Below are 22,013 nucleotides of genomic sequence, written 5' to 3'. Positions count from 1 at the left end.
TAATATGTTTCATCACAGTGGATGTAGGTGCTGCTGGACAACAGTCATTGAGGCAGGTTGCTATGTTCTTTTTGGGCACTGGTATAATTAAAGCCTGCTTGAAGCAGGTGAGTACCTCAGACTGCTGAAGCGAGAGGTTAAAGATATCAGTGAACACTCCAGCCAGTTGATTGGTATAGGTCTTTAGTACTCAAGCCAGGTACACCATCTGGGCCAGATCCTTCGTGGGTTCTCCCTTGTGAAGAATGCTGTTATGTCACTGAAATCACAGGGTGATCAGAGCTCTGGGAGTTTGTGAAGTTGCCTCCATGTTTTGACAGTTAAAACGAGCTTAAGAGGCATGAGTTCATCAGGGTGAGAAGCTTTGTTGTCATCTCTGCCAACACACACAAAATGCTGGTGGAACACAGCAGGGCAGGCAGCATCTATAAGGAGAAGCACTGTCAATGTTTTGGGCCGAGACGGGTGTTGTTTGAATTTCTAGCATCTGCAGATTTCCTCGTGTTTGTCATCTCTGCCACTCTGTTTCACTTTGTAAGAGGTGTTCAAATCCTGACACATCACATGTGAGATGGCTTTCCAGAGATCGTACCTGGATCTCTTGTATTTTACTTGGTTGCCACACCTGGAAGTCTCTGATTGTCCTTCAGCAGATTACGGCTCTCCAGATTTATATAGGGCTTCTGGTTGGGGGAGGGGGGGGGACCTTAATGATTTTGTGGAGACACAGTGGTGTACAACTTTTAATAAAGTCCATGACAACCAAGGTGTATTTCAGGATCCTCTGAGTCATTGGACAAGGCCCAGTCCACCATCTTGAAGCAATCCTGTAGCTGCTCCCCTGTATCCTGTGACTACCTCTTTGTCCAGGAGAAGGGATTGCACAGGCCAGGGGTTTGCTTTACTTGGTGTAGAAGAGGTTAAAGAGCTTATAGATAGGGTAAATTGCAGGTGACATTCCTAATATAGACAGGTAAACTTAGTCATAGATTTTGGGTAAAAGGTAAATGATTTAGAAGGGATATGAAGGGGACTTCTATTAATCAGATTGGTGAATTCCAGAATACACTGTTGAAGAGTGGTGAAAGCAGAGTCACAGGCAACATTTAAGATCTGGATGTACATTTGAATCACCTAGAAAAGAAGGTTTGGGCCAAGTGCTGGAATTTGTGATTAATGAGGGTAGGTTTCCATTGGTGTGAATGTGCTGGGCCAAATGGCCTGTTGCATGACTAGATAAAATGTATTCTTTTGTTTGACCTTGCTATTGTGTACTCTGGGAGGTAGATAGCATGTACACTGTGCTCAAAATGCCTGGACTTGAGTTTTTGGGTCACTTCCATTAGTTTTGAAATTTGTAATTTTAATTGTTTCTGCAATATCTTTTTATTCAAAGTCAGAGTCGCATAGCATTGATACAGGCTTATGTAGGCTCACCATGTCTACTCCAGCCATCTTGTTCGTATATATTGAAAGGCCTAGATAGAGTGGACATACAGAGGGTGTTTTCAATAGTGGCAGAGTCTAGGACTAGAGGGCACAGCCTCGGAATAGAAGGCTGTCCCTTCAGAACAGAGATGAGGAAGAATACCTTTAGCCAAAAGATGGTGAATCTGTGGAATTCATTGCCACAGACAGCTGTGGAGGCCAAGTCATTGTATATATTTAAAGCAGAGATCGATGGCTCCTTAATTATTAAAGGTCATGTGTAGAAGGCAGCAGAGTGGGGTTGAGAAGGAAAATATATCAAGCTATGGTTGAATGGCAGAGCAGCTAACATATGCTGAATGGCCTAATTCTGCTATTCTAATTGACTTCTTGTCTGTACTAATGCAACTTGCTTGCATGAATTCTACATCCCTTTATGCCATGCTCATTTATGCATCTTGAAAAGTATTGAAGTGAGCAGGAGATAGAGGAATATATAATTAATCCAGAAACCTCTGAAATATTGTTGTTGCGTCACTGGCAGCTCATTCCAATTTCAACTATTCTTGGTGTGGAAAAGTATTATTCATCATTTCTTCCCCCCCACCCCCCAAACATCTCAATCTAACCAACTGGTTTGTATTCCTGTATTCTGAATTGATAGGATTATTGCAGATGTGGCCAGCTGCTAACTGTTTCAAGATGTGTAGGTTTTTTTTTCGCAGTGATCAACCAGAGTTGGGCAGCACTTCATGATTTGTTCAGAGGGTGTAGAGGCTGCAGAGCCATTCCTCAGGAGCCAAGTGCCAGGTGGTCTATACCTCAGATGAATGTTGGTCAGATTTGATGCAGATTTCCTTTTAGAACATAAGATACAGGAACAGAATTAGGCCATTTTTCCCTTCTGAGTTTCCTCTGCCATTCGATCATGGCTTTTATTAAAATCATCTTATCCAGTCTTCTCCCTGTAACCCTAAACCCTCTTACCAGTCTAGAACCTTAAGGACAGCCAATGACATGGCCTACAACTCTCTGGCAACAAATTCCACAGAATCATCATTCTTTAACTGAAAAAATTCCTGCCCATTTCAGTTATAAATGAATGTTCCTTTGTTCTGAGGCTGTGCCCTTGGATCACAGACTTTCCTCATTATTACTTTTATGTAACAAGTTTAATATAGTAAATATCTCCTGGTACTTCAATGAGTTGATTAACAAAGCATTTATGATCCTCACCTAGCTCATATGCAAACTTGGCTAGTTAACAGGCTCTGCGAACAGCCATATGATTTAGTGGCCACCTTTCTTAAACAATATACTCCTCGGGTCGGTATGCTTCTGGTTCAACCAAACAAGAAAGTTGTGATGTTTCAATTTAATGGTACCCCAGTTTGAGTGAATACTGTGTAACTACTGCCCAGACACAATTATCAATTGGCAAGAAATAACGGATCGTAAATTGCATACAATTATAAAAGTATATTTACTAATTTCACCTTTATCAAGCAGTGAAGAGAAAAGAAATAGAAGGGCCAGTTACAATTAAGCCAGTCTAAATGTGCACATGAAGTTGAAGCTCATAATGTCCAAAAGCTGGGTATGACTCATCTTTGGCTCCTTGGTCTTGCAAAGCTCTCCTTGCAATCACGTCTTCCCGTCGGATTGAATCCTTTGACCATCTCTCCTGATCTTTTCTTCTCGTATTTCCCACCAAAAGCCCACAAACCTCAACAGTGTCCGTCACTAATCTCTGTCCGCTCTTCTGCCAACTCCACTATCCTAAGTTGAATGCCATAGCTCCTCTTTAGCCGAAACCAAAGCATTCTACCAGCAGGACACTGCTTTTACGAAAGCTACTAAATTAAATGCCCTACAGCATTAGCAGTAAAAATCTTATTTGGGGCTTCACACATTTGAAACTGAACTATGCAAAGTAAAAGATAAGTTAAACTCAGGACAATTGAGGGTAGAGAATATGATAAAGAACCTGGTTGGAGCTTGGGCTCTTGATTCCATGCCAGTTTCAGTGAAATTATTTAGAGTGTGCAAGATCCCAGATGTAGGTTGACAGTAATTTGGGATTAGAAGGAACAAGGCCACCACTATGAAAACAAGATTTGAGGCATTGCTGTATCAAGATCTAGAATGATTGCCAGAATAATGGGGAATGGGACTTAGTGTGAATTAGGATATAGGCAATAAAAGTTTGAAGGAACTGTCGGGAATGTTATTTTGGTGGAGCCTGAAGTTAGTAAAGCTACGGATATAGGTTTTTAGCAGGTGAGCAGGCAGGGAGTGGTACACAGAGTCTTTGGATATCAATGATAACGGGCTGGAAGCTAGACAGGATCAGATAAAAGGCAATCTAGTTCAGCTTTACTCAGTGTTAGGAGCTGTAGTTGGTCCCTATGAAGTATCTGAATGATTCTGTGTCTTTCCCAACCCCACTCCCTGCCAGAGGATGACATTCTGGAGTGCACCAAAGTCACTTTTCTGAAGCACTAGTTCAACATATAGTGGGAACCCCAAGGTGTAAAACTAAACTATTTTATCTTTTGGCAGATTCTGCTTCCACTGTAACACAAACTAATAGCAAAAATGCCTTCCGATTTGGCCAAGAAAAAGGCAGCCAAAAAGAAGGAAGCAGCAAAGGCTCGTCAGCGTAAGCCTAAAGCCACAGAAGGTACTGAGGAAAATGGTGATCTTGGCACAGATGAAGTGGAAAATTCCAAAACACAGATTAATGGGTCTTCTGGTCACGATGCAGGTAGGGACTTTGGTTATGGCAGTATACAACATGCCAGAAGTTAGATTATAAATGTCAGGAAAGGTTTTAACTTGTTTGTTGTAAAAGGACTATCTCTACTTGCACTGTGCTGAATGGATTGCTCGCCTATTTTAGCATGAATACTCTTAACGGATCTTTGGTGTATCTGCAAACATAAGTAGACAAAGTAAGGTTGGCAAAATATCCTTCCCTGAAGTTATTGCATCAGGCAGGTTTTTATGAAATTCTGGTCCCTAATTCACCTTTAGGTTCCTGTTGACCAGAAACACTGAGCATCTTCAATGTTTTGCATTGTGCGACTACAGGTTCCTTTATTGCAAAGACAGCAACAGTTCCAGAATGTGGTTCATCACTAGCTCCTTGAATAAGAGGCATTGCATTGATGTCCGATATACAAGAATGTGGACATCGCTTATTACATCAATTAAAAATGCATTTCAAATTCCAGATCTATTCTTGAATTTAAATTCCATATTTTCCACAATGAGTTTTGAACACATTTCCAGATCAATGGTTCTGATTGTGGGTAATTTATCTGCTATGCTACCTTGCAGTAGGCTGGGCCTCTAATTTCAACATAACTAGATTGTTACATGTGAATGTTAAAATTATGTCCTAAAGATGTTCAAAATTGTGAGATGGTTTATAATTTGGAATTTTCCGGTAGGTAATTCATGAGTCTTTACCTAGAGAACACCTGAGAGGAGCAAGTTCTGCACTATGTGTTGGTTACCTTGCATTCAAGGTAAAGCTGGTTAAATGCTTAAAAGGGAGAAATAAATTAAGTGCTCTGTTAGGGTGAGAAGTGACACAAAGGGGAGTATACAATGGTGCAGCTGAGGGATCACTTAACTGTAAATTTAATATAATTTTATCTAATTTTAAAAAGAGCAAGTTAGTTTCACATTCGTCTTGAAGAACTAAATGGAATGCCACCCAATCATACAGGGTGTCTTGAATCCTCTAGGAACTCTTGTATTAACCCTTTCCTTCATTAGTTATCGGCTCCACGTCCCTGAAAAGTACCTCTTTTTCACAGGCTTGGCTCATGTTATCAATGAGCTGGATGAGTTTGAGCTGAAGAAAGCAGCAGCCCGGGCAGTCACAGGAGTCTTGGCCTCTCATCCCAATAGTACAGATGTTCATATTATTAATCTGTCACTCACATTTCATGGTCAAGAGCTACTGAGTGACACCAAGCTGGAGCTGAATACTGGCCGTCGCTATGGATTGATTGGTCTCAATGGCACTGGTAAGGTCATAAGTGGTCAGAATGTTGGGACAAGTACCTGTAAGGTTTTTGAAGTCCGCAGCTCTTCAACATTTTACGGAGCTGGTGTCTCTTTCCAAAGTTGATTTTCCTCAATTTTCTTGAAAGCTTATCAAATGTGGCAGCTTCTATTACCCTGTAAGAGGTTTTTCGTAGCAGTGTCACTGGCATATGTGGTCAGTCCATTACTGATTCCATAATGTGTCTGGTTACGAGGGTCCCTAGTGGGCATTTATTGCTATCATTTAACTGGATCTTCAACTGTGCAGTATTTGGGCCAGTAGGTCAGGGATTTATGGGGACCTCCCAGATCATTAAACTGGGGCAATTGGCCAACTTAAAAATTGGAGCTTGTAGACAGCATAAACTTGTCAACTAAAACTGTGTGGAACCCAATAAATATAGCCCCAAAAGTATTTTTGCAGATTGAGCAGTGCTACTGTACTTTGTTTCCAAAGAATCTAACAGACACTCCAGTTTGGGAGGGGACATTTGTGTCTTGCTCTTTGCTAATATTGACCCCCTTTTCTCATCCCAGGCAAATCCATGCTGCTGTCTGCTCTAGGTCATCGGGAGTTACCGATACCAGAACCCATCGACATTTACCACCTTACACGAGAAATGCCACCTAGTGACAATACACCACTGGATTGTGTGGTCGAGGTTGACAAGGAGCGCATCAATTTGGAGAAAGAGGCAGAGCGTCTGGCCCATGAAGACTGTAACTATCTTTTGGATTTTGGTCTAGTTTTTGTGATGGTTATATTTGAAGCGTGAAAGTTGGAAATTAAAATAGTTGGTGCAGGAAATCTGAAATAAATACAGATTTCTGCCAACAGGTCAGACAGTATCTGTGGAAAAACATCTCAAGTTGTTGACTGTCCATGGAAGTGGAACTTGAGAGTGCAGTGGCATAGCAGTTAGTGCTGCTGTTGGATGGCTCCAGTTGTTCAGGGTTAATCCCCACCTTAGCTACTGCCGGTGTGGAGTTTGCTCTTCGTTTCTGCAACTGCTTGAGTTTCCCTTGCCTGCTCTGGTTTCCTACTTTATCCCAAAGATATGATGGTAAAGATTTTGAAGGTTAGCGATTAACTTTAATAATCACATACACATCAAAACACAATGAAGTATGTCATTTGCATCAATGACTTGCGCATTCTATGGCTGAAGGTGATTCACCACCATCATTTTGAAGATAAATTTAAGACGAAATAAATCCAATTTTGGAAACTTGTGCTTTAAACAGGCTCTGTCTCCTTTTCCATTGGCTATGGCACCTCTATCTTTAATCCCTATCATTTCTCTTTCTACATTTTCTTGAGGTAAGAGTCTACAGTATGACAAGTGTAACAAAGGGAGGTAATGTTCTAGAGGCAATTTTTCCATTTATAAATTGTAAACCTGTTGTAATCCATTTGACACTCACTGTTCTATAATTCAGTTTTCAGTGCTTAGCTGAAAAAAGCCCTTAAAGATGTGGCACCAATGTTAGATGGATAAAGTTGTGCAATATTTTCAGAACGTGAATGGTTTCAAACTAATTTCAGTGAGTAACACTGTGGCCAATTATTGCTAGTGAGAGCATGTGCAGCTATCACTAACATCAGATACTGATAGCTAACACTGGCAATTTTGTGATATGGGCTGGCCAATTGTGGAGCAGATTCCACTGCACTATTTCCTGTTGGATAGCACGCGAGTATTGAGATGTATTTGGTGAAACTACTTTGGATTCTTGTAGGACACTCTCTAGGCCTGGAGGAATTTGGCATGAGGTGACTGTTTGTCTTTCTGCTATTACAAGCTCTATCATAGTGTTGAGCTGAAATTGTGGTGGGACTCAAATTCACGTGCTATGTGGTGTTTGTAGTTGTTACAAATCACATTTTTGCAAGCTGATGAGCAGTCTTTCACTATCACATTTGAGCTCCAGCTGGTCTATCAGCCTAAAGCAGTTAATAAATGTGACCTATGATTGAGATTTTCCAGCAGTGACTTTTGAAGTTTCACTGTCTTCTTCCCCTTCCCTACCGGACTCCAGCTGAATGCGAGAAACTTCTACAAATCTATGAACGTTTGGAAGAGTTGGATGCGGATAAGGCAGAAATGCGAGCTTCACGGATTCTACATGGTCTTGGGTTTTCACCAGCCATGCAACGGAAAAAGATGAAGGATTTCAGTGGCGGTTGGAGAATGAGAGTAGCTCTTGCCAGGTAAGCGAGTGAAGAATGAGTCTTGGTGATGCAGATTCAGTGGCCTGTCTAAGGCAGATGACATGTAATTTTTTTTTCTAAAGATCATGGGTCATTAGATAATCTTCAGCATCGTGGAAACAATGGCATAGGTAGATTTTTTGAGAAAGGAGATGCAGTTCAAGTTTGGGTGAAAAAACTTGTTGCCAAATGTATATTGCTCTTTTGTATGATTAACTGTCTCATTGAATCCAGATTTCACAGCTGTTTAGATATATTCTCCACAATTCCAGTCAGTTTCTTTGGTAGTACAGTTAGCATTCCTTTATCAACTGAAAGTTCAAAAGTGTACAAAGTTCTCATTAATTTCAATATAATATGATATTTCTTGTGTAAAAAGCACCTACCCTGTTCAGTGTAAAACATTTGGTGCATTTTGAATTCATGTGTTTGAAACATAATTGGCATTTGACAGTAGGAAGTTTTTAACTGATTTTACTAATCAGATTGCTCATGATCTTGGTTAATAAAGAACAGGCTTGAGAGGCCATGTGACATTATCCTGCCTCTGATTTGTATGTTAATTTGCAGTTCTGCTATCCCTTGTTATTTCATTGTTGTCAAGTAGCATTAGTGGATGATGTGGATTACAATTGTACAAAAAAAAATCTAACTTTATTCCATGAGCTTTAATTTGAATTTGTAAGGAGCATTTGAGTGAGATTCCAGGTAATTTTGTTGGGTCTCAGTGCCTCCCCTTCAGCACCACCTGGATGGTATAGTTTGAAGCTATTAGTAACCAAAGTGCAAGTTAGAAACATTTACTATTAGGTAGCTTATTATTTGTGATCCATCATTTCTGATTACTGTGGCTTATTACCATTTTCCAGAGCTTTGTTCATCAAACCCTTCATGCTACTGTTGGATGAGCCCACTAATCATCTTGATCTGGATGCCTGTGTGTGGCTCGAGGAAGAACTGAAATCGTAAGTTGAGTGATTTAATTAATATTGATGTTGCTTGGATTTCACTCCAGCATGTACCACCAGGCTCAGTGACCCTCTTTTTACTCCCCTGCCCCACTTCCATAATAAGACTATTAAATGGTTGCCAAGTATGATAAGGATTGACATCACAATCTGCTAACATCCTCTAATTTTACAGTGTCATGGAGGCAATTGCATGTACATATTTATTAAATAATTAAGAGTATAAGACATTAGAGCAGTATTGGACCATTTATTCCATTCCGACTGCTCCATTCTTCCATCAGGGGTGATTTATTATCCCTATCAACCCTATTCTCCTTTGACATTTTTGACACTCTTACTAATCCAGAACCTTTCAGCTTCCACTTTAAATATACTCAATGATTTGGTCTCTACAGCCACCTGTGGCAATGAATTCTATATATTCACCACCCTCTGGCTAAAAAAATTTCTTCTTCTTCTCTTCTAAATGGATGTCCCTCCAGTCTGAGGCTATGCCCTCTGATTCTACACTTGCACCGTATAAGAAACATCCTAAACAAATGCATGACTTTAATTGGAGTTTGGAGAATGTAGACAAGAACTAGAATGTGGAGCTTGGGAGAATCTGATGTTTCTGGACACTTTGTAATTTTTACAATGACTGTTATTAGTGGGACTGGTGGTGGCAGAGTGGTTCTCAGACTGGTAGTCCTGACCCTTGAGACATGGGTTCAGATCTCACCACTAACAGTTGTAGAATTCAAATTCAATTAATAATTAGTACTTAAGCACAATCTTCATGATAATATCTACTTGCAATATTTAATATTGCACTTTAGTTTGTTATTTATGTGTAATTCATCTGTAGATTCTATTCTTGCCATAAGTTGTTGTGTGCCATGTGTGTTTGGTATACTACTCTGCTTTACACCCTGGCTTGTAGAAGCGTCGTCTCATTTCTTGTACATTATATCCGTTATATACATGTATATAGTTAAATGACAATAAACTGGATTTGACTTGATGAAGCCATGAAATAGTTTCAAACTCATCTGGTTTACTTTTATTAGGAAGGGAATTGGCTGACTTTCCCTGATATGCCCTCTAGGTGGTTCTAGACTTCCATACCTGCAGGAATGAGGTCAGAATCAGGTTTATTATTACTGAAGTATGTCATGAAATTTGTATTGTGGCAGCAGTACAGTGCAAGACAAAAATTACTATACATTACAAAACATAGTTTGAAAAAGGAATAGCAAGGTGATGTCTATAGACTGTTCAGATATCGGATGGCTGAAGGGAAGTAGCGGTTTTTAAAATGTTGACTGTGGGGCTCCAGGCTTGTGTACCACCTCCCTGATGGTAGTAATGAGAAGACGGTATGGCATGGATGGTGAGGATCCTTAATGATGAATGTTGCCTGTTGAAAATGTCCTGGCCTGAGGGGTTCCAGTGACATCATCGTCCAGAATAGCAGCTTAAATCAATAGCTCCTCCAGAAAAACGCATATTTTGCCCTGTTAATCCATCAGATATAAGATTTTTCGAAAATACCTGAATTGATAAGAGGGGCAAGAATGGAGATTTTAAAAAAGCATCTCTGCGGAGCCTGTGGACGAGAGGGGTGCAGTGAGCAACTCTCCTACCTGAACGCGTGGTAGCAAGGCAGATGATGGGCTTCGTTCAGGCGAAGCGGCAAATACGATAAAAATTCTGGAAGAGATATGGGGATTCCAAAAATATAGAAAACAGCAACTAAATGATATCAAGTCAGAGCTCGCCAACGTCAATCAAATAATAGTGGCAGAGACACAAATTGAGAAGGTGGAAGATCATGTTCAAAATGTGGAATGGATACTAAGTAAGACTATAAAAATATTAAATCAACAAGCAAGTAAACTGCTTGACCAGGAGGGAAGATCACGGCGTAAAAATATCAGGATATGCCATATTCCGGAAAGAGCGGAGGGTTTGTCTATGATGAAGTTTGTACGAAAGTTGCTGCGGGATGTGCTGGAGATTCCTTTGACTACAGAGCTTGAAATTGAGGGGGCACATCATGTGCCTACTGGAGATAGAGAAGATAAGCTATGCTCAATAGTAATTAGATTCCTTTGATACATTACCAAGGCAGAGATTCTACGAAGGGCCTGGGGAAAGAAGAGGGTGTTTTTAGATGGGAAATTAATATATTTCGATCAAGATTACCTCCCAGTGGTCCTGCAGAAATGAAAAGAATACTCTGAAGTAAAGCAAATATTAAAGCAAGGAAGGATTAGATTCCAAACTCTGTATCCTGCTAAACTGCGGCTGTTTTATGAAGATGGGATGCAACTATATTAGACAGTGGAAGAGGTGACTACAGACATGAAGGCCAGAGGGTTGCCCGTCAGCGTGATCAAACCGAGGGAAAGCCTGGCTGAGAGAAAGCAGGGGAGGGGAGGAGGTTGAGAGAAATATATCAGGAAGAGACTGTGAGTTTTCCGAAGACAGCCCTCGCCTCCTCCAGAAGAGCCATAAGGTTTGGCTAACTTTAAAAATGTTGATAAGTTAAACAGAAGCAAAAATAGGTGGTGCTGCACCTATCTCGAGAAATACTTAAGATAATGTGGATTTTATATTACTCAATTTTTTTTTTCCATTCGTTCACTCCTTTTTCCCCCACCTAAATGAGAATACACACACACACACACACACACACACACACACACACACACACACACACACACACACACACACACACACCGCCCCCCTCCCCCCCCCACGGGAGGAATACAGTCGGCCCTCCTTACCCGCGGATTCAACCAACCGGGGATCGGGAAGACCCAGATGTTCTCTCTCCAGCACTGGTTGCTTGAGCATGTACAGATGATTTTTCTTGTCATTATTCCCTAAAGAATACAGTATAACAACTATTTACATAGCATTTACATTATCTTAGGTATTATAATCTAGAAATGACTTAAAAGTACAGGCAGTCCCCAGGTTATGAATGAGTTTCGTTCCTGAGCCCATCTTTAAGTCGGATTTGAAGTCGGAACAGGTACATCTGTTATTATTTAGTGTCAATTAGTCAAACATTTTTCTTAGCATACAGTACATATTTACCTTTCTGTGCATATAAAACACTTAAGAAAAATGCATATTTGAATAATTAAACCACTGCGTTGTATAGTAATAATTGCAGCTTTCATCGGGAGGGGCCTTTCACATGCTCCATTAAAATTGTTCCGATCGTTGACCGACTATAGCCTAATGCCTTTCCAGTGACTGATGGCATTTCACCTCTTTCTGATCGCTTTATTACTTGCATTTTATTTTCAATTGCGATTGTGATTATTTTCGTGAACAGAAATACTGCGGATTCAGATCTGCGCAACCGGGTCCTAATGTCCACTGCACTGAGACAGGTTAAATAAGGGACTTGAGCACCTGCATTTTTTGGTATCCGCGGGGGGTCTCGGAACCAATCCCCTGTGTATAAGGAGGGCCGACTGTACACAGGGAAATCTTTTCTGTGTAATGGATATAGATTTGTTCACTTACTTTTATGGGTACTGCAATGGGGGTCCTCAACTCACAGGTAGGAAGGGCTATCCTCCATAGCTAGATGTTTCCTCTAGCTCAATCCAGGGTCATCTACTGGAGACCTCAGCCTTGGAATCACACCTTTGTTGCCTTTTTTTAATTTGCATTTCTTGGTTCTTATTTGTTCAGGGAGAAGTTCGATTAAATTTTATTCTGCAAATTTCAATGATATATTGACAGATAAATACACATGGCTAAGAACAAAGTAAAATTCATTTCCTTTAATGTCAATGGGCTGTAAATTTCAATCAAACGTAGTAGAATTCTATCCAAAATAAAAAAAGAACAAACCCATGTAGTATATTTACAGGAAACTCACTTAAGTGATAATAAGCATGGAAAGCTAAAGAGAATGGGCTTCACTAATTTGTTTTTCAGGATATAGGAGAGGAATTGCTATTCTTATCTCAAGTAAGCTAAATTTTGAAAAAGTTTTCAAAATGGGAGATAAGGAGGGCAGATATATTCTGGTAAGGGGTAATATAGAGGGAAATTCAATTACTCTATTGAATATATACGCACCCCCAGGAAGTGATAGTAGTTTCTTTCAGAAAATTACTAATATTATGGTAATGGAAACAGAAGGTCTCCTGATATGTGGGGGAGACTTAAAGTTACAATTACAACCAAAGTTAGACTCTTACAATAGAAAAACCTATGAAACAAAATCCTTACATAAGAAGGTTAATACACTTTTCAAGGATGTTGGTCTAATTGATATATGGAAGGACCTTTTCCCCGACAGAAGGGATTACACTCATTATTCTGCCCACAAGAAAAGACTATTTCACAACATTTGGAAAAGACAGACAAGATAAACACCTGTGGAATTGGGACAATAGATGTAAGTGACCATGCACCTATATATTTATCTGTTGATTTTGGCCTACAACCAAAGAATACTATTTGGAAACTAAATTAAAGTCTACTCAATGATCCCTATTTTAAGGAACAAATTAAAAAAGAAATTGGTCTTTACTTAGAATCCAACGATAATGGAGAGGTTTCACCTCCCATTCTATGGTATACTCTGAAGGCTGTTTTAAGAGGGAAGATTATAGCGATATCTTCATATAAGGAAAAAAAAGGAATAAAACATTATAGAGGAATTACAAAATAGGCTGCAGGAACTAGAAAAAAAAACACATTGAATTTGGCAATGGATACATTGGAGGAAATTTTTAAAAATTAGGAATGAAAGTAATAGTGTGGCTATGCAAGAACTCGGAAAAATTTAATGTTTTTGAAACAGACATTATGAAAGTGGATCTAAGTCTATGAAAATACTGGCATGGAAACGGGAAAAAAAAAGATAGCAGAAAATACAATTCATAGAATTAGGGATCCAAGAACAAAAATTATGAGAAATAAGCTAACTGAAATTCAAGAAGCATAACCCAAATTGACACCTTCCTAAATTCTCAAGAGTTACCCACTTTAAGCAAAGAACAAAATAGAACTATGATTGCTGACATAACTGAAGTTGAACTAAAAGCTGCAATTAGTAAGCTTAAATTAAGTAAGTCACCAGGATCAGATGGGTATATGGCAGAGTGGTACAAAGAATTTAAAAATGAGTTAATTACTGTCTTACTCCCCACACTGAATTGGGCTCCAAAAAGGGCACAAATGCCACCCGGCTGGAAGGAAGCGATAATCTCACCTATACCGAAAGAAGGCAAGGATAAAATGGAATGTGGGTCATTTAGATCAATATCTGTTCTTAATGTAGATTATAGATTATATACCTCCATCATGGCCAAATGATTAGAAGAGTTTCTACTCATACTGATCAGACAGGTTTTCTACAACAACGTTAAACACAAGACAATATACGAAGGACATTTCGTATTATGCATCATATACAAAAAAATAAAATCAAAGTAATAGTGATAAGTGTGGAAGCTGAAAAGGCGTTTGATTCGGTTGATCGGAATTTTCTTTAGAGTTTTACATAGATTTGGTGTCCATAACACAATTATTAAAACTATACAGGCACTATATGAAAACCCTACTGCTAGGATTAAAATCAATGAATACTTATCAAATAGCTTTACTCTAGAAAGGGGCACGAGACAGGGTTATGCATGATCACCACTACTCTTTGCGTTATATCTGGAATCATTAGCTCAATACATCCGACAAAATGAAGATATCAGGGGAGTTACTATTAAAGGACAGCATAAATTGGCTGTTACACGGATGACATTTTGATGTATCTAGGGCAACCAGCATACTCTTAACCTGAATTGATGCAATCCTTTGAACAATATGGTCAATTATCAGGATACAAGATCAACATAGATAAAACCAAATTACTTTAATATAATTATAGCCCACCAAGAGAAATTAATAGGAGATATCCCTGGGTGTGGCAAACAGGCTTTCAAATATTTGGGCATAAAATATTTCAAATATTTTATGCTAAGAGATTTGGCAGAATTATCAGAATGCAATTATCAGCCTATATATAAAAAAAATTAAGGAAGTTATTACAAGATGGAACCTAATTCCTTCTTTTAGTCTCAGTTCAAGGATTGAATCTACTAAAATGAATATACTGCCCAGACTATTATATCTCTTTCAGACCCTACCAATAGAGGTTAATCAAAATCAATTCAATGAATGGAACAAAATGTTATCAAGATATATTTGGCAAGGTAAAAGGCCTAGAGTTCATCTCAAAACTTTGTAATTAGCTAAGGAAAGCGGGGTATGGGGCCTACCTTCTCTCGGAGATTATTATTTTGCAGCACAGTTGAGAGCTGTGATATGTTGGTGCAACCCATCATATGACGCTCAATGGAAAAACACAAAGGTACATAAATACTATTGATAACCCATGGGTGAAATGGACTCTTAAAATATGGAAAACTATTATAAAAGAATATGAACGAGAGGGAGATATTGCAATTTTTAAATGGTGTGCATATGACTCGGATTTTACACTGAATAAACTGGATGCTAGATTTAAAGAATAACAGTTCTTTGCAATGTAATGAAAGAAGGAACACTGTTCAGTTTTGAAATGCTTAAAGAGCAACATTTATTAGAAAAACAAGACTTTTATCGGTATTTACAGATGTGACAATATTTCAATAGGATGGTTAAAAATATAACCAACGCAAGTACATGTTTGATAGAGCTGTTTAGAAAAGCATATAATTCAGATAAGTCAAATCTTAAAACATGTTCAACTTCATACATTAAAACTAAATGGGAGAAGGAAGGAGGGTTAATTATATATGAGGAAGAATGGACACTATTATGTAGGTATCAATGGAAGTGTACCTGTTCACAGAAATAGAGGGGGTTCAGATGGAAAAACTTGATAAGATATTTTATTACACCCTCTCAGAAATCTCATCATGATAGTAACCTCCCTGTTAGCTGGAGAAATTGTGAAAATCAAAATGCAAACAATTATCATATTTTCTGGGAATGCCGCGTTATCAAAGACTATAGGAGTGGGATGCACAATGCTCTACAAGATATCTTTAAATGTGGAATACCCCTAGAAAGTAAGACCATATATTTTGGGTATATACCTCAAGAATGGTTGAAAAGAGATAAATATTTAATGAATATACTGCTGGTGGCTGGTAAAAAGACTCACAAGGAAATGATTATCACAGGAGAGCCCAACCTTAAATGGAAATTACAATGGACATTTACAAAATGGAGAAGATAACAGCATCTGTTAATCATAAGTTGGAATAATTTGATGCATACTGGGGAAATGGTTTAACTACATAACACCTCATAGGCCTGATTTTATCCTCACAAATCAATGAATATGTTTTAAAAAAAAAATCACTCCCTACTTGTACATAGTTTTCTCCTTTTGCTTGTTTTTTCTTTCCTCTTTTTGGCCTAGCAAGTTGTATCATAAACCAGATCGACCAACAAATATCAATCTGAGAAACAACTCTGAACATGCAAAGGATTCACAGAATGTTTTGTATTGTCAAAGCTTCCTTGCAAATGCTTAAAGTATCATGATCATGACGTGTGGATAGGGTAGGGTTCTTCAGATGTCACTCACCAAGAATCACTTCGAATCACCAAGAATCGGTCCCAACACAGACCCCCGTGGTCCACAGGGGTCTGTGTTGGGACCGATTCTTTTTACGTTATATGCTAATAATTATGGCTTTGTTGCAAAGTTTGCAAGCGATTATGTAGATAGTTGGAGGGACAAGTGGTTTTGAAGAAGTAGAGAGGCTACAGAATGACTGAGACATTACGAGAATTGGCAAAGAAGTGGCAGATGGAATACATTGTCAAAGTGTATGGTCATGCACTTTGGTAGAAAAAAATTAAAAGGTTGAGTACTGTAAGTTACAGTGTTTAAGCCGAGAATTTGGCCCTAAATTTTGGTCCTAAAATTAGGGGGTCGGCTTATACAGAGGATGCCAACTTTGGAAAAACGAATACATGGAAGACAGGTTGTATTTATTGGCTGTTATTGAGTCAAATTCGTTCCACTGTTGACACATTAATTCTTAGAATGGTTTGTTTAAACTCACATCTAGTGGCTGGAGCAAGGACATCAAACCACCTGGGATGACTGCAGTGATCGTATTTTCAGCTTTCAATGCTGCTTTTGTCTCAGCTGACAAGTGCGCTTTGAACATGTCCTAGACAAGTATCGACTTTTTCTTCCCGAAACCTTTGGGACGTCGACACCACACCTCTTCCCCTACTTCAAGCAACCTGCTTCGTCCATCCAGCAGCGTTTTTGGACGTAAACAACAACACCCCGTGGGAATTTTCTGAGCAATCTTTGTTTTCTGTCTCAATACAAGATCACGTCTATTCATAAATCGGGTGCACCAACTTCGCATAGCTTTGAAATTTTTGCTGACCTCATGGTGTTTTTCGTCCCATTTCAAAGTTTGAACTTAAATCATTTCTCTGGTAACAATGAATCCAGACGATCGCTGGTGATTCACCCACTCTGAAACTTTTTCTTCCAGTTCTGGCCACTGGCATGTTTTCCCGTGGTTTGCACATTTCATCTTTGGCATTTCCCTCAGCGTGCCCTGTGCCTTTCTCCACTTTCTCACTTGTTTCTCGTTTACACTAAACTTCTTAGCAGCTGCAGAATTATTCATTCCTTTAGCAAAATCAACAACCTTCAGCTTGAAGCCAGCATCATATCGCATTCGTTTTAATCTTTTGTACATGGTGGTCGCAAACTCAATACTGAGTGCACTTACTGATCCTGTCACCCCATGTTATGTTTTTTTTTTAATTAGTTTTTTTTTTATACATTTTACAGATTTAAAAAACCCAAATCACAATGAGGAACATTAATACAGTGCAAAATTAAGCATACAATGACAATATGATACAGAGAAAGAGAATTTTTAAAAAAAGCACCTAAATTGAAGACAAGTAAACTTAGTGTCCTCCCCAAGCCCCACAACACACAAAAAAACTCCAGACCAACCACAGCACAATATAGAGAATATAAATCAGGACAATCAAACTCCCAGACTGTGAATACACTCAGCAACAGAGGATAGCAATGCCTCCTACCAGGGGAAAAAAAAAGGAGCTGAAAGCAAGGGACTGAAAAGAAAAAAAAAACCCCAGTCAAGAGGAAGGTTATGAAAGTACTCAATAAAAGGTCCCCAGACCTTTTGGAACTTTAGGTCCGAATTAAGAACTGAATAATGAATTTTTTCGAGGTCCAAGCAGGCCATAATGTCATTAAGCCATTGAGCATGAGTGGGCGGGGCAACATCTCTCCATCTAAGGAGGATCAAGCGTCTAGCCAGGAGAGAGGCAAAGGATAATATTCGGCATTTGGTCGGACTCAGACGTAAATCTTTCTCACCCCAGAAACCGGACAAAGCAATTAAGGGGTTTGGTTCTAAGTACTGATTCAGAATATACAATAACGTAGTGAAGACATCTTTACAAAATTTCTCCAAGCTAGGACAGAACCAGTACATATGAATGAGAGAGGCCTCACCCCTCTTGCATTTATCACAGAGCAGACTAATGTCAGGGTAGAATCGAGATAGTTTAGATTTAGACATATGGGCTCTATGAACAATCTTAAACTGTAAAAGGCAATGGCGAGCACAAAGAAAGGTTGAGTTAACTGATTTGAGAATCGAGTCCCAGCTCTCATCAGATAAGAAGGTATTTAAATCATGCTCCCATGCCATTTTAATTTTATCCACAGGGGCCAGTTGTAAGGCTGCTAATTTATCTTGGATAATTGATATTAAACCTTTCCCTAGTGGATTAATGGAAAGAAATAAGTCCATAGCATTTTTTGCAGGCATTTCAGGAAAGTTAGGAATTAAAGGAGCAATAAAGTGTCTAATTTGGAGATATCTAAAAAAATGAGCATTGGGCAGATTGAACTTAACAGAGAGCTGCTGAAAAGAAACGAAGCGATTATCAATGAAAAGATCTTCAAAACGTCCAATGCCCTTCCTATACCAAACCTGGAATGCTGAATCGTATGTAGTAGGTAAAAAAAGGTGATTATGTATGACAAGGCTGGAAACGGAAGAACCATGGAAACCATAGCATTTCCTAAACTGAGCCCATATACGCAAAGTGTGTCTAACAAGAGGATTAGCTATTAATCTGGACAGACTGCTAGGGAGTGCAGAGATAGATAATTCTTTAGTGGAGCTCAACTCCATTGCCACCCAATTAGGGCACTTGGGTTGGCCATGGAAGAAAGACCAAAAGGTAGCACAACGTATATTAGCTGCCCAATAATATAAACAAAAGTTAGGTAAAGCCATGCCACCCTCTTTTTTAGATATTTGGAGATGGATTTTATTAATTCTGAGCGCTTATTCTTCCACAAATATGACAAAATAATAGAGTCTGAGGAATCAAAAAAAGATTTAGGAATAAAAATTAGGGTAGATTGAAATAAGTATAAAAATTTGGGGAGAACATACATTTTAACAACATTAATACGACCTACCAAAGACATAGATAGAGGTGACCATTGTACCAGACTCTGTTTTATAGCATATGAAAGATTGGCAAAGTTTTCACGAAAGAGATCTTTAAACTTCCTTGTGACTGTAATTCCAAGATAAGTAAATTGATTATGGACTACTTTAAAAGGGAGATCATGAAATGTTAGTTCTTGTGCTTCTTTATTAATTGGGAGAAGTTCACTCTTATGTAAATTAAGTTTATAGCCAGAGATCTGGCTAAACTGGTCAAGAAGTGAAAACATTAGGGGTAAGGATGTAGACGGATTTGAGAGAAAGAGTAATAAGTCATCAGCATAGAGAGAAACTTTATGCTCAACACCCCCTCTCCAAATCCCAGTCAATTCAGGGCAGTTTCGAAATGCTATCGCCAGAGGTTCCATAGCCAAATCAAAGAGAAAGGGACTTAAGGGGCATCCCTGATGGGTGCCACGTTTGAGATTAAATATCTGGGATTTCTGAATATTAGTTAAAACAGAGGCAGTAGGACACAGGTACAGCAATTTGATCCAAGAGATGAAACTTTGACCGAGGTCAAATTTTTCTAAGACTGCAAAAAGGTAGTTCCACTCTATACGATCAAATGCTTTCTCCGCATCGAGGGAAATAACATATTCAGGAATCCCAGTTGGAGGTGAGTATAAGATATTAAATAAACGCCGAATGTTAAAAAAAGGGAGACGATTTTTAATAAAACCTGATTGGTCATCAGAGATAATGGAGGGAATGACGGTTTCTAATCTATGAGCCAAAACTTTAGCTAAGATCTTTACATCAACATTGAGCAAAGAAATCGGCCTATACAAGGAACACTCTGTTGGGTCTTTGCCCTTTTTTAATAGAAGAGTAATAGGTGCCTCATTGAAAGAGGGTGGTAATTTGCCATAATTAAATGAATCAGATAATACTGAAAGTAACTGAGGAGAAAGAAGTGAAGAGAATGATTTATAAAATTCTACAGGGAACCCATCAGGTCCAGGAGATTTCCCTGAGGACAGTGCAGAAATTGCAAAAGATATTTCTTCTGATGATATAGGCGCATTAAGTTTGGCTTTAGAATCAGATGAAAGTGAAGGAATATTCAGATTCTTTAAAAATTGATCAGCAGAGATATTGTCATTCAAAGATTCAGAGGAATAAAGCTGAGAATAAAAATTTTTAAATGCGTCATTAATTTCTAAATGATCCGATGTAAAGTATGTGTTCTCCTTCCGGATCTTTGTAATATGTTGTTTGGCTTTGGAACGCCTCAGCTGATTGGCTAGAAATTTACCAGACTTATCCCCATGAATGTAAAAGCGACTCTTACTTTCAAGAAGTTGGCGTTCGACAGGTTGAGTAGACAGAAGATTAAATTTAGTTTGGAGTTCAACACGCTTCTTGTATAGTTCAGGGTTCTTAGTTTGAGCATATAGTTGATCCAATTCTTTAATCTGGTTAATGAGGTCTAATCGATCTGCACAGGATCTTCTATTGAGATTTGCTGTGTAAGAGATTATTTAACCCCTCAGATATGCTTTCATGGCATCCCAGACAATCTGGGGTGACACTTCAGGTGAAAATAAATTTTAAAAAATCATCATCCGATAATAAAGTTGAATCAAACCACCAGTGTTTATTCCTCTGAGGGAGACCAGGAAAGTTCAGCGAGAGAGTAATTGGGGCATGGTCAGAAATCAGTATACTCTGTTAGTCACAAGAGTAGGCCAATGGGATAAGTTGGTTATGGAGTAAGAAATAGTCAATTCTAGTGAAGGTATGGTGAACATGTGTAAAAAAAAAGAATAATAATCTCTCTCAGTAGGATGAAGGAAACGCCATATATCAGAGATACCAAAATTAGAGAGAAACGATTGGATAGCTAAGGCAGATTTAGTAGGTGATCTGGTAACAGAGGACGATCGATCCAGATTAGGATCTAACCAACAGTTGAAGTCACCACCCAGTATAAGAGAGTATGAGTTTAAGTCTGGTAGGGAGGAAAAAAAAGTTAACATCAAAGTTGGGGGCATACAGGTTTGCTAGTACAACTTTAGTGTTGTATAGTTTACCAGAAACAATAATAAAACGGCCATTTGTATCAGATATTTTATTACAGAGTTCAAAAGGAATATTTGAGTTAATAAGAATGGAGACTCCCCTAGCTTTAGTGGCAAAGGATGAATGAAAATGCTGACCTGCCCACTTTGACAGAAGCCGGAAGTTATCAAGACAACGAATATGAGTTTCTTGAAGGAAAGCAATGTCAGCTTTGAGTTGTTTAATATGTGCGAATACCTTCCTCCTTTTAACTGGGTGATTCAATCCCTTTACATTCCAGCTCACGAATTTAAGTGCACTAGCCATTATCAATTACTAATGCATAAAAGGCAGCAGGCATGTAAAAAGTCAAGCAATGCGATAGCAGTCTGGGAGCAGAAATGTAAGCATAGATTCATGAAATCAAAACATAAATATGTCCTGAGCAATAAAGACAAACAATAAATACAGTGAATGATGTTGGAACTGGAAAACCCACCCCACCCACACAACCCAAAACTAGATGGCTACCAAAAAAATTAACCCAAATATAACTTCCAGATCTGTGTCATTAACAGCAGTTCCGTATAAATACTCTAGTAAATAGTAACTAGTTTATGCACTAGAAAACATAACTACAAATTGGAACATCTTCTGCAGAAATATAAAACTTAATACAGAGTAAATCAGAAGAAAACCAAAACTAACCTACCCGCGAAAAATTATGGAAGAATAAAGTAAGAGAAAGGGAAAAAAAGGGAGGAAGGGGAAAATTAT

General features: G+C 38.6%; 1 protein-coding gene across 1 annotated transcript in view; it reads left to right on the top strand.

Annotated features, from left to right (window-relative positions):
• Positions 1 to 22,013, top strand: part of abcf2a (ATP-binding cassette, sub-family F (GCN20), member 2a) — a 76,927-nt gene that overhangs the window by 17,075 nt on the left and 37,839 nt on the right. The window contains exons 2-6 of the mRNA XM_059978189.1: positions 3,991 to 4,195; positions 5,256 to 5,468; positions 6,025 to 6,207; positions 7,528 to 7,699; positions 8,569 to 8,664. Coding sequence (XP_059834172.1) covers positions 4,027 to 4,195; positions 5,256 to 5,468; positions 6,025 to 6,207; positions 7,528 to 7,699; positions 8,569 to 8,664 — 833 coding nt within the window. The 5' untranslated portion in view covers positions 3,991 to 4,026. The remainder of the gene's footprint in view (positions 1 to 3,990; positions 4,196 to 5,255; positions 5,469 to 6,024; positions 6,208 to 7,527; positions 7,700 to 8,568; positions 8,665 to 22,013) is intronic.

Source organism: Hypanus sabinus, chromosome 1 (genome assembly GCF_030144855.1).
Source record: "Hypanus sabinus isolate sHypSab1 chromosome 1, sHypSab1.hap1, whole genome shotgun sequence".
Classification (NCBI taxonomy): domain Eukaryota; kingdom Metazoa; phylum Chordata; class Chondrichthyes; order Myliobatiformes; family Dasyatidae; genus Hypanus; species Hypanus sabinus.
This window is presented reverse-complemented; position numbering and strand designations above follow the sequence as displayed.